General features: G+C 46.3%; 1 protein-coding gene across 2 annotated transcripts in view; it reads right to left on the bottom strand.

Annotated features, from left to right (window-relative positions):
• Nucleotides 1–14,809, bottom strand: part of PIK3R4 (phosphoinositide-3-kinase regulatory subunit 4) — a 155,368-nt gene that overhangs the window by 96,121 nt on the left and 44,438 nt on the right. For both annotated transcript variants that reach the window (XM_033930022.1, XM_033930023.1), the window contains exon 7: nucleotides 2,473–2,618. In XM_033930022.1, coding sequence (XP_033785913.1) covers nucleotides 2,473–2,618 — 146 coding nt within the window. The remainder of the gene's footprint in view (nucleotides 1–2,472; nucleotides 2,619–14,809) is intronic.

The raw sequence follows: 14,809 nt of genomic DNA, 5'->3' as shown, positions 1-14,809 counted from the left end.
TTGTCTATGTATTTTGTTTTTTGCTTTTAGTGGTGCTAGTTTGTTCAATGTCGATTCGCTGAGAGACCTCCAGGTGTTTATGAATTCGCTAGGGTTGCTGGAATCTATTGCTGGATCCACTGCGCTCCAGAATGTGTTGGGTTCGATTTTCTGCCTGGTCATAAAGCTTGTTTTGGGAGGAGTGGGTTTATTTTTGTTTTGCTCCCAGTTGATGGTGAAGTTGTATTTGTAGTGGTCCGACCATAGGGTGGGTTGCCAGGTGCCGTTGGTGATTTGTATGTTTTGTGGGTTGAGGTTTGGGGATGAGTATGCTGCTATATCGAGTTGATGACCTTTTTCGTGTGTTGGTTCCGGGTTGAGGATCTGGTACGATAGGGTACTGAGGTATGATATAATATCTACTACTTGTTTGGAGGTGTGGTCTTCTAGATGGAGGTTTAAATCACCAAGGATCAGATTATTTGTAGAGGAAAGAGAGTTCTGGAGGATGAACTCTTCTAGATCATGTTTAGTGATGTTCCATTTTCCTGGGGTGATGTAGCATAGAAGGCAATTTAGATTTCCTGTAAGGGTGGTGTCAGAGAGTTGGCAGGCTAGAAGGTCTAAATAGGGGGTGGAGTGCTTGGCTAGGACTTTGATGTTGAAGTTGTTTTTTTACTATGATTGCTAGCCCTCCTCCTTTTCTGTTGGCTCGGCATACTAGTTCAATTTTGTATCCTTTGGGACAGATTTCAATAATGTGAGGGTCTGTGTCGGATGTGAGCCAGGTTTCAGTGAGGAAGAGGCATCCTAGATCATCTTTGATTAGCCAGTCTTTGATTAGTTCTGTTTTTGGACCTACCGATCGTATATTTAAGTATGAACATGCTATTGGTGTGATTTTTGTGAGTGGGAAGGGGGTAGGAGCTATATTTGATAGTATTTTTTTTTATGTCTGAGGTCTTTGTGAGCTTATCTTGGCTTTTGTTGTATGTCTTTTTCCCCAGATTGTGGGTATGCTTGATTGGCTGGATGGTGAACAGAGGATCAAGGTTCTAGGGGTTTGGAGTTTCCTGGTTTGTAGAACGGATTTGTGTGGTACTGTAATGATTGGGATTGGCTGTGTGTGGTATCCAGCTATTTTCCATTTGTCTATGATGAGGGATAGCAGTAGTATGGCAAGGATGAGTTTGGGTGTGCTTGTATCCATTGTGTGAGTGGTTGAGAGAAGTTGTTGTGGGATTTGCTGGTACTTTGGAGGGACTCGGTATGTAGGCTGGTCGAGTTCCTGTTTGTAGTTGAGTCACCTAGTAATTGTATGTTTGGTTTTGGTAGTGATGTTCTAGAGTGATTTCCGGGTGGTGTTAGGTGGCTATTCTCTCTCACCTCTAGGTTAGCTGGTATTGGCAGTTTCTGTAATTCGGCAGTTGTCCCTGCAGTCGCTTCCCAAAGGCGCACGACAAAGGCGCGGTGCGCCGTTGGCGCTGGATCAAATTAAAAATGGTGTCCTCCTGCGGGATCGGGGGGGCGGAGCAGGGCTCCCACGCCGGCCCGGTCGAGCTGGTGTGTAGGGGCGCTGGGCGCCGGGTCTTGTTTTTTAAATGGTGTCCTCCTGCGGGATCGGGGGGGCGGAGCAGGGCTCCCACGCCGGCCCGGTCGAGCTGGTGTGTAGGGGCGCTGGGCGCCGGGTCTTGTTTTTTAAATGGTGTCCTCCTGCGGGATCGGGGGGGTGGAGCAGGGCTCCCACGCCGGCCCGGTCAAGCTGGTGTGTAGGGGCGCTGGGCGCCGGGTCTTGTTTTTTAAATGGTGTCCTCCTGCGGGATCGGGGGGGCGGAGCAGGGCTCCCACGCCGGCCCTGTCGAGCTGGTGTGTAGGGGCGCTGGGCGCCGGGTCTTGTTTTTTAAATGGTGTCCTCCTGCGGGATCGGGGGGGCGGAGCAGGGCTCCCACGCCGGCCCGGTCGAGCTGGTGTGTAGGGGCGCTGGGCGCCGGGTCTTGTTTTTTAAATGGTGTCCTCCTGCGGGATCGGGGGGGCGGAGCAGGGCTCCCACGCCGGCCCGGTCGAGCTGGTGTGTAGGGGCGCTGGGCGCCGGGTTATATCATAATGTATACATGATCTTTGTTATGGATGTTGTTCTACATTTTTTTTAGTGAATGAAACAGATTTAAACTAGGGGTAACATAACATAACATAGTAGATGATGAGAAGAGGGAAGGGAAATAGAGAGGGAAACTGAAATCGTAAAATCTTGAACAATTTGACTATCATTGACTCCTGAATTTTTATTGGTTTATGTTCAATAAAAATGTTTTTCGTATCATTTTTTAATCTAATTGTTACCTTGGTTATATTAATATTGCCATGATGTCAATGTATTTTGTAATTTCCTAGATATGGCTCATTATCTTTTGTTGTTATCTGCAATGAACCTATTGGCTTGTCGAAGAATACATGAATTTGCATTGTATTGTATTTTGTATATGATGGCCTTACCTGTATTACTGGTTGAGTGATGAATGAATGCAGATAGGGCATTAGCTTGCAGTACACATCAGCAATATTTAAATGTTGCGCTACCGCAGTGATAAATCCCACTGCTCCATAGCGTATCCAGAGGCTGGGGTGGCACAGAAAGGGAGCTGAAATACACAGTAACCCAGACACATTCACTTTTTATTCCCACTCTTATTTACAAAGGAAAACATTTGATACATGTAAATCACTCAACGGTGAAAGCAAGGAAGCAAATAGAGGAAGGGCCTCAACAATTACAACAACAGGTTCTTCAAAATACCAGCTCTTATACTAGAGGTAGGCAATTTCAGTTTGGAAGTCACAAGCTGGTTTAGTTTGTGTGATATTCACAATTAATACACATGAAATATGTTTCTCAGCAATCAAGGCAGTTCATGCAGAATCTCAAGATATGAATTATGCATAACATTGAGGTTTCGGGGAAAATCATTGACCCAGGACTGACTATAGCTCTCTCTCAGAGCCAGTTTAACTATTAGGGAAGACCAGACAGTTGCCTAGGGCAGCAAAGAGAAGCTCTAGTCAAAGCAAACTGATTGGTCCTGGCAGCTTTACAAACTCAAAGAACTATCAGCAATACTTTTACCTACAGAAAGGGTAGGCAATTTTCATGACATTACTTTTTACAACATTGTTGTAAATGATCACAATCCTTAAGCTTATTTATCAAAATTTTGCTGGGGAGGGGGAAGAAAGTGTGAGTAGACAGGTTAGGGACCTGAAAATTAAATGGCATTAAGTCCTGCTGCCTCTGTCATATATACCTTTCTAATATTGAGGGGAGGGGGCTAAGCGATATACATCTTTTATTAGAGAGTCACAGCTTCTGTAGGATTGTTTTATTTATTTATTTGATTTCTTACATATTTCCAGCAAGCCTGAAAGCAAACATCTGGTTTTATTTTTAACTCCTCTTCCTCAAGCCCACTCTTCAGTTTTTTGTGCTATGTGAATGCTTTACAACCAAAGATCATCAAAACAGTACTCCAATTCATCTAGTTCATGATAGCAAGAATGGACCGAGAAAAGATATCAAAAACTTTTTAAAAGCCTTATTTTTATCAATCTAAACCAGTGTCATAGAAAACATAGAAACATAGAAATAGACGGCAGATAAGGGCCACGGCCCATCTAGTCTGCCCACCCCTATGACCCTCCCCTACCTTTCTCTGTGAATAGATCCCACGTGTCTATCCCATTTGGCCTTAAAATCAGACATGCTGCTGGCCTCAATAACTTGAAGTGGAAGACTATTCCAGCGATCAACCACCCTTTCAGTGAAAAAGAATTTCCTGGTGTTCCCGTGCAGTTTCCCGCCCCTGATTTTCCACGGATGCCCCCTTGTTGCCGCGGGACCCTTGAAAAAGAAGATATCTTCTTCCACCTCGATGCGGCCCGTGAGATACTTGAATGTCTCGATCATTTCACCCCTCTCTCTGTGTTCCTCGAGTGAGTACAGCTGCAACTTATCCAGCCGTTCCTCGTACAGGAGACCCTTGAGTCCCGAGACCATCCGGGTGGCCATTCTCTGGACCGACTCCAGTCTCAGCACATCCTTACGGTAATGCGGCCTCCAGAATTGCACACAGTATTCCAGGTGGGGCCTCACCATGGATCTATACAATGGCATAATGACTTCAGGCTGACGAAACTCCTGCGTATGCAACCTATGATTTGCCTTGCCTTGGATGAAGCTTGCTCCACTTGATTTAGTCAAGATGAATAGAACGGGGTAATCAGTTCAAGCGAAAATAACTTGAAGGAGAGTGACTAAAAAATCAATGCACAAATAGAAAAGTCACTACTTATCACAATTACAATTACAATGATATAACTGTATTGTTCATGTGGCATTCAATAGAACTCTGCTCAGAGACATGAAGGCAATTTGTTCTGCCTCACCACCCAATCATTGCAGTGTTCTAAAAATGTATAGCTTTGCTTTCACTACTAAATAGCTAGCTGATACAGCTATGCTAAGCTTTTCATTCAAGTTGTAAATATATGAAAAATGATTTGAAAAACTTAACTTTACAATGTGGCTGGTTCCGACGTGCCACGTTTCGACTCTGCGTCAGGGAACCGGCAGCAAGAACAATTTACAAGTAGGAGGTGAAAGCTCTGAAAAAAACCCCGACATTACTGCTTTATATACTAACATCCCACAGGAAGCAGCTATTATGATTATACAGCACCATCTACACAAAATGGAATTATCTGCAAAACATATTGACTTTTTGGTGACTATTGCCCACATTGCACTAAGTAAAAATTATTTCGAATTTGACAACCAATTCTTTTTACAAATTCGAGGCACAGCTACGGGAGCCAAGATGGCCCCTACTGTGGCATGTCTGTATGTGGCTTTTTTTGAAGAACAACATCTTTATCCCTCTGCTCATTTTTCTAAATTGCTGAAATTTATCCAGCCGTTGTGTGCTCCACTTGATTGGCAGTCTTCATGTTCTCACTGACGATCACCCCTAAGTCTCATTTGCTTCAGTTTTTGTTAGGATCTCGCCATTAAGGGTGTAAGTCTTGCATGGATTTTGGCTGCCCAGGTGCATGACGTTGCATTTTTTGGCATTGAAGCTAAGTTGCCAGGACCTAGACCAGCGCTCCAGTAGGAGTAGGTCCTGCATCATGTTGTCGGACATTGAATTTATGTCTGTTGTGCTTTTGCCCACTACATTGCTTGGTTTGGCGTCATCGGCAAATAATGTTATTTTACCTCGCAGCCTTTCTGCCAAGTCTCTTATAAAGATGTTGAATAGGATCGGGCCCATGACCGAGCCCTGCGGCACTCCACCGATTACCTCCGTCATTTCGGAGGGGGTGCCGTTCACCACTACCCTCTGAAGCCTACCTCCAAGCCAGTTCCCAACCCATTTCGTCAATGTGTCGCCCAATCCTATAGAACTCATCTTGCTCAGCAACCTGCGGTGAGGTACGCTATCGAATGCTTTACTGAAGTCCATACAATGTCCAGGGACTCCCTAACATCCAGCTTCCTCGTCACCCAGTCAAAGAAGCTGATCAGGTTGGATTGGCAGGATCTCCCCTTAGTAAATCCATGTTGACGGGGATCCTGTAGATTCTCCTCGTTCAGGATCATATCCAATTGGCGTTTGATTAGAGTTTCCATTAGTTTGCACACTATTGATGTGAGACTCACCGGTTTGTAGTTTGCTGTCTCCATCTTGGAGCCTTTCTTGTGGAGTGGAATGACATTAGCCGTCTTCCAGTCCAACGGGACATTACCTGTACTAAGGGAGAGACTGAAGAGCGCGGATAGCAGTTCCGCCAAGACATCACACAACTCCCTGAGCACCCTGGGGTGTAGGTTGTCAGGCCCCATTGCCTTGTTAACCTTAAGCTTTGACAGCTCGCAGTAGACACCGCTGGGTGTAAACTCGAAATTACTAAACGGGTCATTTGCGTCAACCCTTATCTGTAGCTGAGGGCCGAGTCCTGGCGCCCGCAGGTGAAGACTGAGCAGAAGTATTCATTTAACAGTTGGGCTTTTTCCAAGTCCGCTTCTACATAGTCTCTGTCTGGTTTCCTAAGACGTACTATCCCGCCTGAGTTCTTATTTCTGTCACTGATATACCTGAAGAAGGATTTATCTCCTTTTGGATGTTCTTCGCTAGAGACTCCTCCATGCGGAATTTGGCCTCCCTAACTGCTGTTTTGATGGCTTTTGACTTGGCCAGATAGACTTCCCTAGAGTCCTGTTTCCCTGATTGTTTGTAAGAGATGAATGCTTTTTTCTTCTCCTTGATGAGGTCCGAAATCTCCGCAGAGAACCACTGTGGCTTATTGTTCCTTCGCCGTTTTCTTACTGATTTAACATAGCGGTTTGTTGCTTCTTGTATGGTGGTTTTCAAAGTCGACCACATTTCTTCCACGTTATCGGTTTCTGCTTGGCTTTGTAGCGCCTGGTGAACGAAGTCTCCCATTTCTTTGAAGTTTGTGTCCTTGAATTTGAGGACCTTGATCAGTGTAGTAGATTTAGTGAAACCTTTCCTGAGATTGAACCGTACCATGTTGTGGTCACTGGAGGCCAATGTGTCGCCCACCGAGACCTCTGTGACACTTTCTCCATTGGTAAGTATCAGGTCCAGTATTCCCTGATCCCTTGTTGGTTCCAACACCAGTTGCCTAAGTCTTGCTCCCTTCATAGAGTTTAATAGCCTCCTGCTGCTGCCGGAAGCAGAGGAAAGTGTGTCCCAATCCACATCAGGTATGTTGAAGTCACCTAACAATACTGTGTCCCCACGCAAGGTGATATTCTCTATATCTCCGATTAATTCCATATCTAAGTCATCCTGTTGTCTTGGGGATCTGTATAATATGCCAAGATACAGGCATTTGTCCTTCCCTCTGGCCAAATTTACCCAAAGGGATTCCCCAGTGTAGTGGACATCTGTGACTCTGGTGACCTTAATGTCATCTTTAGTATATAATGCTACACCTCCTCCCATTTTGCCCTCCCTGTCCCGGCGAAGCAAGTTGTAACCCGGTATAACCATGTCCCACCCGTGGGAGTCCGTGAGCCAGGTCTCAGATATCGCCACCACATCCAGGTCAGCATTCCTCATTTCTGTTTCTAATTCCAGGATCTTGTTTCCCAGACTGTGGGCGTTTACGTACATAGCCCTCCATGTTGTATGTTTGTTACATCTCAGTGGGGATGTTCCCGCTTGAGCTACTTGGACACCTTTAGCATTATTCGCATGTTTTGTACTTTCCCTAGACCCAGAGTTACAACGTGCACCTATCCCGGACTCCCCAGACCCAGAACTATCGTGTGTTCCTATCCCAGACTCGGAAATGTGTGTACCCTGTGGGAGTATTCCCGCTTGGGCTACTTGAACTCCTTTAGTACAATCTGCAATGTGTGTTCTCTCGCTGGACCCAGAATTACAATGTGTACTCCCCCTAGACCCAAAATTACAATGTGTACTCCCTTTAGACCCAGAATTATAATGTGAGCCAACCCCAGACTCGAAAGTGTGTATACTATCCCCTGACCCAGATCGGTGTTTACTTACCTTAGTCTCAAAAAAGTATTGGCAGCTTAGCTCGCCAGGTAGGTTGTTTGTGCCTGTACCCTCCCCCAACTTACATAGTTTAAAGCCCTGTGTAGTAGGCGGGCTAGACGGTGTCCAAGGACGTTCTTCCCTCTTCTGGTCAGGTGTAACCCGTCTGGTCCCTGTAGTCCTTGCAATGCCTCTCCATGGTGCAAGAACCCAAAGTTCATCTCCTTGCACCATCCCTGCAGCCAGTCGTTTGCCCTCTGGATGTGATCCTCCCTGGCACTGCCCTTGCCCCTTACTGGGAGGATCGAGGAGAAGACCACTTGCGCATCCATCCTCCTCAGCTTCTCACCCAGGGCTCTGAAGTCTTCAGGTATGCTCTCCGGGGTGCTCCTGGCGGTGTTGTTGGTTCCGACGTGGATGAGAATCATGGGGAAGTGGTCATGGGGCTTGATGAGTCTGTCCAGGCAAGCAGTTACATCCCGGATCCTGGCCCCTGGCAAACAACAGACCTCTCTTGATTGCAGGTCTGATCTACAAATTGGACCCTCGGTGCCCCTCAGCAGCGAATCCCCGATGACCACCACTCTGCGCTTCTTAGGGGTGGGCCGATCTGTTGACTCCGGAACTGGAACCGTCTGCTGAACAACTTCCTGTTCCTCGTTGTCAGGACCTTCCTGTAGCAGCTGGTATCTGTTCCTCAGGGTGATTTGTGGTGTCGATGTAGAGCCGCCCTGTATGTGAGAGAAAGAGACAAAATAAGGTCTTCTGCGTTTTCCTGTGGAGGAAGTCACCAGCTGCCAGGAATCAGTGTCCCCAGCCACTTCCTGTATTCCGACAGTTGGTCTCAAGTTTGCAGGTTTGGATGCTTTGGGTGTCTCTAGGATGGTCTTGTCAGGTTCCTGTTCGGCGATCTGAGACAGCTCCTGGATGACTTCGTCGATGAAGGTCTCGTCGTCTCGGATACATCTTAAGCGCTGAACCTCCTCTCTCAGGCTCCTCAGCTCTAGTAAAAGGCTTTCATCTGGCTGATCCATTCCTTCCGTCTGTGTGGAGACTGTAGACATCTTTGAGGGGATGGCCTCGGTCTGTACAGAGACCCTGCCCTCCGTCCTGGCGTCCCTTCCATCTGTACGAAGACCGTAGCCATCCCCTGGGTACTTTCGGTGACTGGACTGCCTGTCTTGATAGAAGTCTTGCTGCTTCTAGTTCTACCTGCCATTTACAAAAAGTTGGGGTTTTTTTTAAAATATTTGTTAGGATGGGGGCTGTTAGGTTTTGTCAGAAAGTGTTGAGGTTGGAGGGATAGAGGTAGCTAGTTAGTTCTTAGTCTGGGAGATAGAGTAGTTAGTTAATTGTCAGTTAAGATTGCCTGCTTGTTAGTGTGCTAGTGAGGTCAGTCTGATTAAATGTTAGAGGACAGTGTGGTCTGCCTGTTAAAATGGTTTGGGGATAGAGTGATTGGTGTGGTCCGCCTGTTAAGTGTGAAAGGTTTAGTTGCTTGTTGGTTAGGTAGAAAGTAGAAAGTTGAAAGACTTGGAAGAAAGTTGAAGAAAGACTAAAGTCAATTGGTTAATTAGCTAGTTGTAGAAGTTAACCCTTTCAGGACCATAAGGATCGTAGGCCAATTTTTGTGGTTTTGATGACATTTTTATGGTAAAAAGGGCTTGCAGATGCCAAAAAATTGATTTTTTTTGTGAAATATCATTATTTTTAAAAAAAAAAAAATCATACTTCTGGCTTATGGACAGTGTGGCAAGTGAATCTTCTCGTCAATCTGGCAACGACGCTAATAAATGAATGTCGGAACCAGTTTGTTTACATAAAGGCAGTATCATATGGAATCCGTACATATCAAATTTAGAACTGTAGACTATCCCAATCAAAATTTATAGGATTTTAAAGTTATGGGACAAATATGTCCCTTGGTCCTGAAAGGGTTAAGAGACCGGCTAAAGTTGATAGCCCTTCCTTGATGCCCTTCCTGAGGCCATTCGCAAAGGCGCTCTCGCTAAGGCGAGCGCCTTTGCCGCTCGCCGAACGGCTGCGCGCCGTTGGCTTGCTCCTTTTATGGAGGGAGTTTGACTGGTGATGTCGGGGGTGGGAGGAGTTAGCTCTTGCCTCTTCCCCTGCTAGCACCGCCTTCTCTGCTCCTCTCTCCGCTTCTTCCTGCTAGCACACTCTCTGCTCCGCTCACTGTTCTACCATGTGCTCAGGACTAGGCACTGCTCCTACAGTCTCCCTTCAGCTGGCCTTGCACTGTGGACTCTCTGCCGTTGGCTCATCCCCTTTTATGGGGTAATTTGGCTGGTGATGTCGGGGGTGGGCGGAGTTAGCTCTCGCCTCTTCCCCTGCTAGCACTGCCTTCTCTGCTCCTCTCTCCGCTTCTTCCTGCTAGCACACTCTCTGCTCCGCTCACTGTTCTGCCATGTGCTCAGGACTGTTCTACCATGTGCTCAGGACTAGGCACAGCTCCTAGTCTCCCTTCGGCTGTCCCACAAACTTTGTAGCGCCACAGCACACTAAGCATAGTGGCCACAGCTCGAGGCATCCGGAAGAACGCAGACGTCACCATGATGATGACACGTACATGCGTGATGTCATGACATCAACATCCGCGAATGCGCAAAGGCCCTCCAGATGGGCCCTGAACCGCCAGTAGGAGATGCCAGCAGGGAAGAGGGCTGAAGAGAATGAGAGGCCCCGCTGATTGCCTACAGGACATGCCTCTTGCCACGAGAGGCATGTCCTGCAGGCAGTAAGCCAGTGCCTCTCCTCCTCCCCAGTGTGTCGTGGCAAACCTGAAATCTCAGGAGGCACACTAGTGTGTCACGGCACACAGTTCTCAATACACTGATCTAAACAAAAAAAACAACAAAAAAAAGAGAGAGTACTGCATTTTTGATCTAGCTGCCAACAGAATTATCCAAAATGTTTCTTCCATTGTTGCTTCCATAAGTTTCCAGGCTGAAGAGAGCAAGTCCAGCTGGTCAACTAGTTATACACTGGAGAAAAATATACGTTCCATACTTGCATACAAAACAACAAAATCAAAATAGCACCAAACGTTTCCACAAAGGAAATGAAGCAGCAAAACAAAAAAAAAGATTGTATAACAGAAGATTGGATGTACCAGTTTGTCGTTTAATATGTGTCCAAATAACTTAAAAAAAAACAATCTTAACATTATTGATCTTAAATTATCTGGATGCTTATCAAACGACAAACTGGTACATCCAATCTTCTGTTCCATACTTACATACTGTGATAGTTCAGAACTTAGTCAGCCCTGACACACAGGAAAGCAGTAAAACAGTGCTTCCACGGCATAGGAATAAGCAACCATATATCAGAAAGCAGTTCAAGCCACCCAGAGCTGCCTATCCCCAATCTGAGCCTAGGCAGAGCCCTGTTAGGAGAGAGGAGGAAATTCCCATGAGTGACCGCCGGGGGAGCCAGAGGGAGCTGAAACCTGCTTCCCTCTCAGCTAGGTTTGGGTGGGGCTCTACTAAACTTAAGCCTAGCTTGCAGAAGCTAAGCAGAGCAGTACAGGAGCAGTGGCTGAAAAGAGCTCTCCAGGCTAAGCAGTGGTCACCAGAAGAGGAACCAATGAAATGGCAGGGTCCTGAAGAACCCCAGACTCCAGAGCCATGCTTAGGAGGTAAAAGCATGGAGATTACTGAGCCAGAGCCGGATCCTACCTTTTCAGAGGAAATGGAGAAAAACCTCTGCATGGTTGACAAGTAACTATTCTGAGGGGGTTTTTTTTTCCTTCTCTTTTGTATTTTGAGAAGGACTGAGGCCTGTGTGGTTTTTGTGCTTGGGGAAACCTTTTACTGTTTAAAGACCTGTGCAGCTGGCTGTGTTTCAACTAGCTGTTAGCAATGAACTGCTGGAATTGTTTCTTTTTTTTTTTTTTTTTTTGGGGGGGGGTTCTGTTATAAAAAACTTGCAGTATTTTTAGCATTGCTGGGGAGTGTGACATCCGGGTGGGATATTTCTTTTGTGGTATTCTTCTTCTTGTGTACCATCTGTGGAACAAACACCTACCAATGCTGGTGAGAGGCAAGCATAGAAACTGTTAAACTGACTAACCTTGATGAAAGTTTGTTTCTGTTATTGAATACAAGGGCCCAGTGAAGAGGACTTGATTAGGACTGCTAAAGTCTGGGCACCTTGCTGGGCTGTTGCCTTTTTGCCAGCCCTGAGCACAGTTATTGTGTATGGACATTTGTTCCTGGGCCTGCTTGGAGAGTGAAAGCAGCCCAGAAAGAGCTGAACTCTGTGGGACTTACAAAAGCTTGACTGAATGAATAGAAGCCAGGGTTGTTGGGGTTTTTTTTGTTTTTCTGCTGGCATAATAATGAAGCCTGCTTAATGATAAACTTACCTGAGAGTCTGAGCTTGTCACCTTGGAAAAGGTGATATAATAAACCTGAACTTATCCTTTGAAAAGTCAGAACTGTTTGGGGGGATTTTTTTATTTTTTTTTTGCTGTTTGAGTTTTACAATAAACCTGACTTGTATAGTTTTAGCGGTCTCACCCTGAAGGGCCATTCTCCCTTTTGAGTGACGCGCTTATGTTGGTGTAGTCACCCATCCCGGCTACCCTAGTGAAGGCCAGGTGGGTGACAACACAAATTGGTGCCTCCCACAGGTGTTTAGCACCTATGGCCGACTCCCTTCTCCCAGCCGCACTTTTCTTGGCAAAGCCGCAAGCAGCAGCTCCTGCACATGGTCCTCTAGTTTTCGCAAAGCTGCAATAGGTGACTCATGCAAGCAGCCCGCTGACCCAGAAACTTTCTCTCTCATGCAGACGTCAGAGGGAAGGCTTCTGGGTCATTGAACTGCGTGCAGGAGCCGCCAATCGTAGTTTCACGAAGACTAGCAGACCGTGTGCAGAAGCCACCACTTGCGGCTTTTCCAAGAGAAGTGTGTCTGGGAGGAGGGAGCTGGCCAGGAGGTAAAAGCGGGAAGCACCAATTTGGGATGCGGAACAAGAGATGACGAGGGACGCCTTGGGACATGGAAGGGAGGAGAAGGATCACGTTGGGACAGGGAGGGAGGAAGAGGGACTGCACTGGCATAGAAAGGGAGAAGCAGGGTCATGTTGGGACACAGAAGGAAGGGAGGGGGACACAAACTTCGGACAAAGGATGGAAGAAAGGAGGAAGGCAGCATGAACATGAGACACAGAATGGAGTGAGGGAGGGGGAAGGGAAGCTCCCTAAGTAGTGTTCAACCACCTAGTAAAAGACTAAGTGTTGCCACGAGGTTGCACAGCCAGAAAAAAGTAGCATACAATACAGAGGGGATCACCCCATTCAAACCAAATGTCCAAAACTACCTTCCTAAGAAAGGGAAAACGCTGCTTGAGCAGTATTGCCCATGGTCTCTGAATTTAGACCAACCATTATCAATATGAAGAAGAGGTAAGAATATAAGAATTGCCGCTGCTGGGTCAGACCAGTGGTCCATTGTGCCCAGCAATCTGCTCATGCAGTGGCCCTTAGGTCAAGGACCAGTGCCCTATTTTAGTCTAGCCTTACCTGCGTACGTTCTGGTTCAGCAGGAACTTGATTAACTTTGTCTTGAATCCCTGGAGGGTGCTTTCCCCTATAACAGCCTCTGGAAGAGCATTCCAGATTTCTACCACTCTCTGGGTGAAGAACATCCTTACATCCATAACATTTGTACGGAATTTATCCCCTTTTAACTTTAGAGAGTGCCCTTTCATTCTCTCCACCTTGGAGAGGGTGAGCACTCTCTCTTTCTCTGCTAAGTCTATTCCCTTCATCTTGAATGTTTCGATCATGTCCCCTCTCAGTCTCCTGTTTTCAAAGGAGAAGAGGCCCAGTTTCTCTAGCCCAGGGGTAGGGAACTCCGGTCCTCAACAGCCGTATTCCAGTCAGGTTTTCAGTATTTCCCCAATGAATATGCATGAGATCTATTTGCATGCACTGCTTTCAATGCTTTCAGTGTTGGATGCAGTATTCCAGGTGGGGGCGCACCATGGCCTAGTACAGCGGCATGATAACCTTCTCCGATCTGTTTGTGATCCCCTTCTTAACCATTCCTAGCATTCTGTTCACCCTTTTCGCCGTCACTGCCCATTGCACGGACAGCTTTCATTGACTTGTCTACAAGTATTCCCAGGTCTCTTTCCTGGGGGTCTCTCCAGGTACTGCACCGGACATCCTGTATTCGTGTATAAGATTTTTGTTACTGACAAGCATCACCTTGCACTTATCCACGTTGAACTCATTTGCCATTTCACGGCCCATTCCTCGAGCGTGTTTATGTCTCGTTGTAGGTCTTCACAATCCTTCTGCGTCTTCACTACGCTGAATTATTTTGTATCGTCCGCAAATTTAATCACCTAGCTCGTCACATCAATTTCCAGGTCGTTTATAAATATGTTGAAGAGCACGGGCCCGAGCACCGAACCCTGCAGCACTCCACTTGTGACGCTTTTCCAGTCCGAGTATGTGTCTCATTCCAATTATTCTGAAAGCATCTGAAAACCTGGCTTTTCTCCAAAACGTAAAGCTATCTATTTAAAATGTAAAGCTAGCTATCCTCTTCTTAACCTCTAATTTCTTATTATGGCCTTCCCTCATTTACTGAATTATCTGTAAACCATGTCGAGCTCTATCTTTATGGAGATGATGCAGTATACAAACTTAAGGTTTAGTTTAGTTTGGTCCATTTATCCCCACTCTCTGCTTCCTATCCGCCAACCAGTTTTTAATCCACGTGAGTACAATCACCCTTGATTCCATGGCTTGTCTATCTGCCTGTTTACTCACTCAAAGAAGTGCAGTAAGTTTGTCAAGCAAGATCTTCCTTTGCTGAAGCCGTGCTGGATGGTTCTCATCAGATTGTGGTCCTCAGATTTTGTCCATCAAGGTGATCAATGATGCGGTCCTTTATCAGCGCCTCTACCATCTTTCCCGGTACCGAAGTCAGACTCGCTGGTCTGTAGTTTCCTGGATCTCCCCTTGAACCTTTCTTGAAGATCAGCATAATATTCGCCACTCTCCAGTCTTCCGGAATCCTTCCTGATTTAAATCGACAGATTGGCTATTAGTTGAAACAGTCCAGCTATAACCCCTTTCAGTTCCTTGATTAACCTCAGGTGGATGTCATCTGGTCCCGGGGATTTATCGTTTATAAGCCTATCAATCTGCCCGTATACCTCTTCTAGACTGATTGTCGATCCTGTCAGTTTCCAATCTTCATTTCCTGTGTTTAGC

The sequence above is a fragment of the Geotrypetes seraphini genome, chromosome 2, assembly GCF_902459505.1.
Source record: "Geotrypetes seraphini chromosome 2, aGeoSer1.1, whole genome shotgun sequence".
In the NCBI taxonomy this organism is placed as follows: Eukaryota; Metazoa; Chordata; class Amphibia; order Gymnophiona; family Dermophiidae; genus Geotrypetes; species Geotrypetes seraphini.
This window is presented reverse-complemented; position numbering and strand designations above follow the sequence as displayed.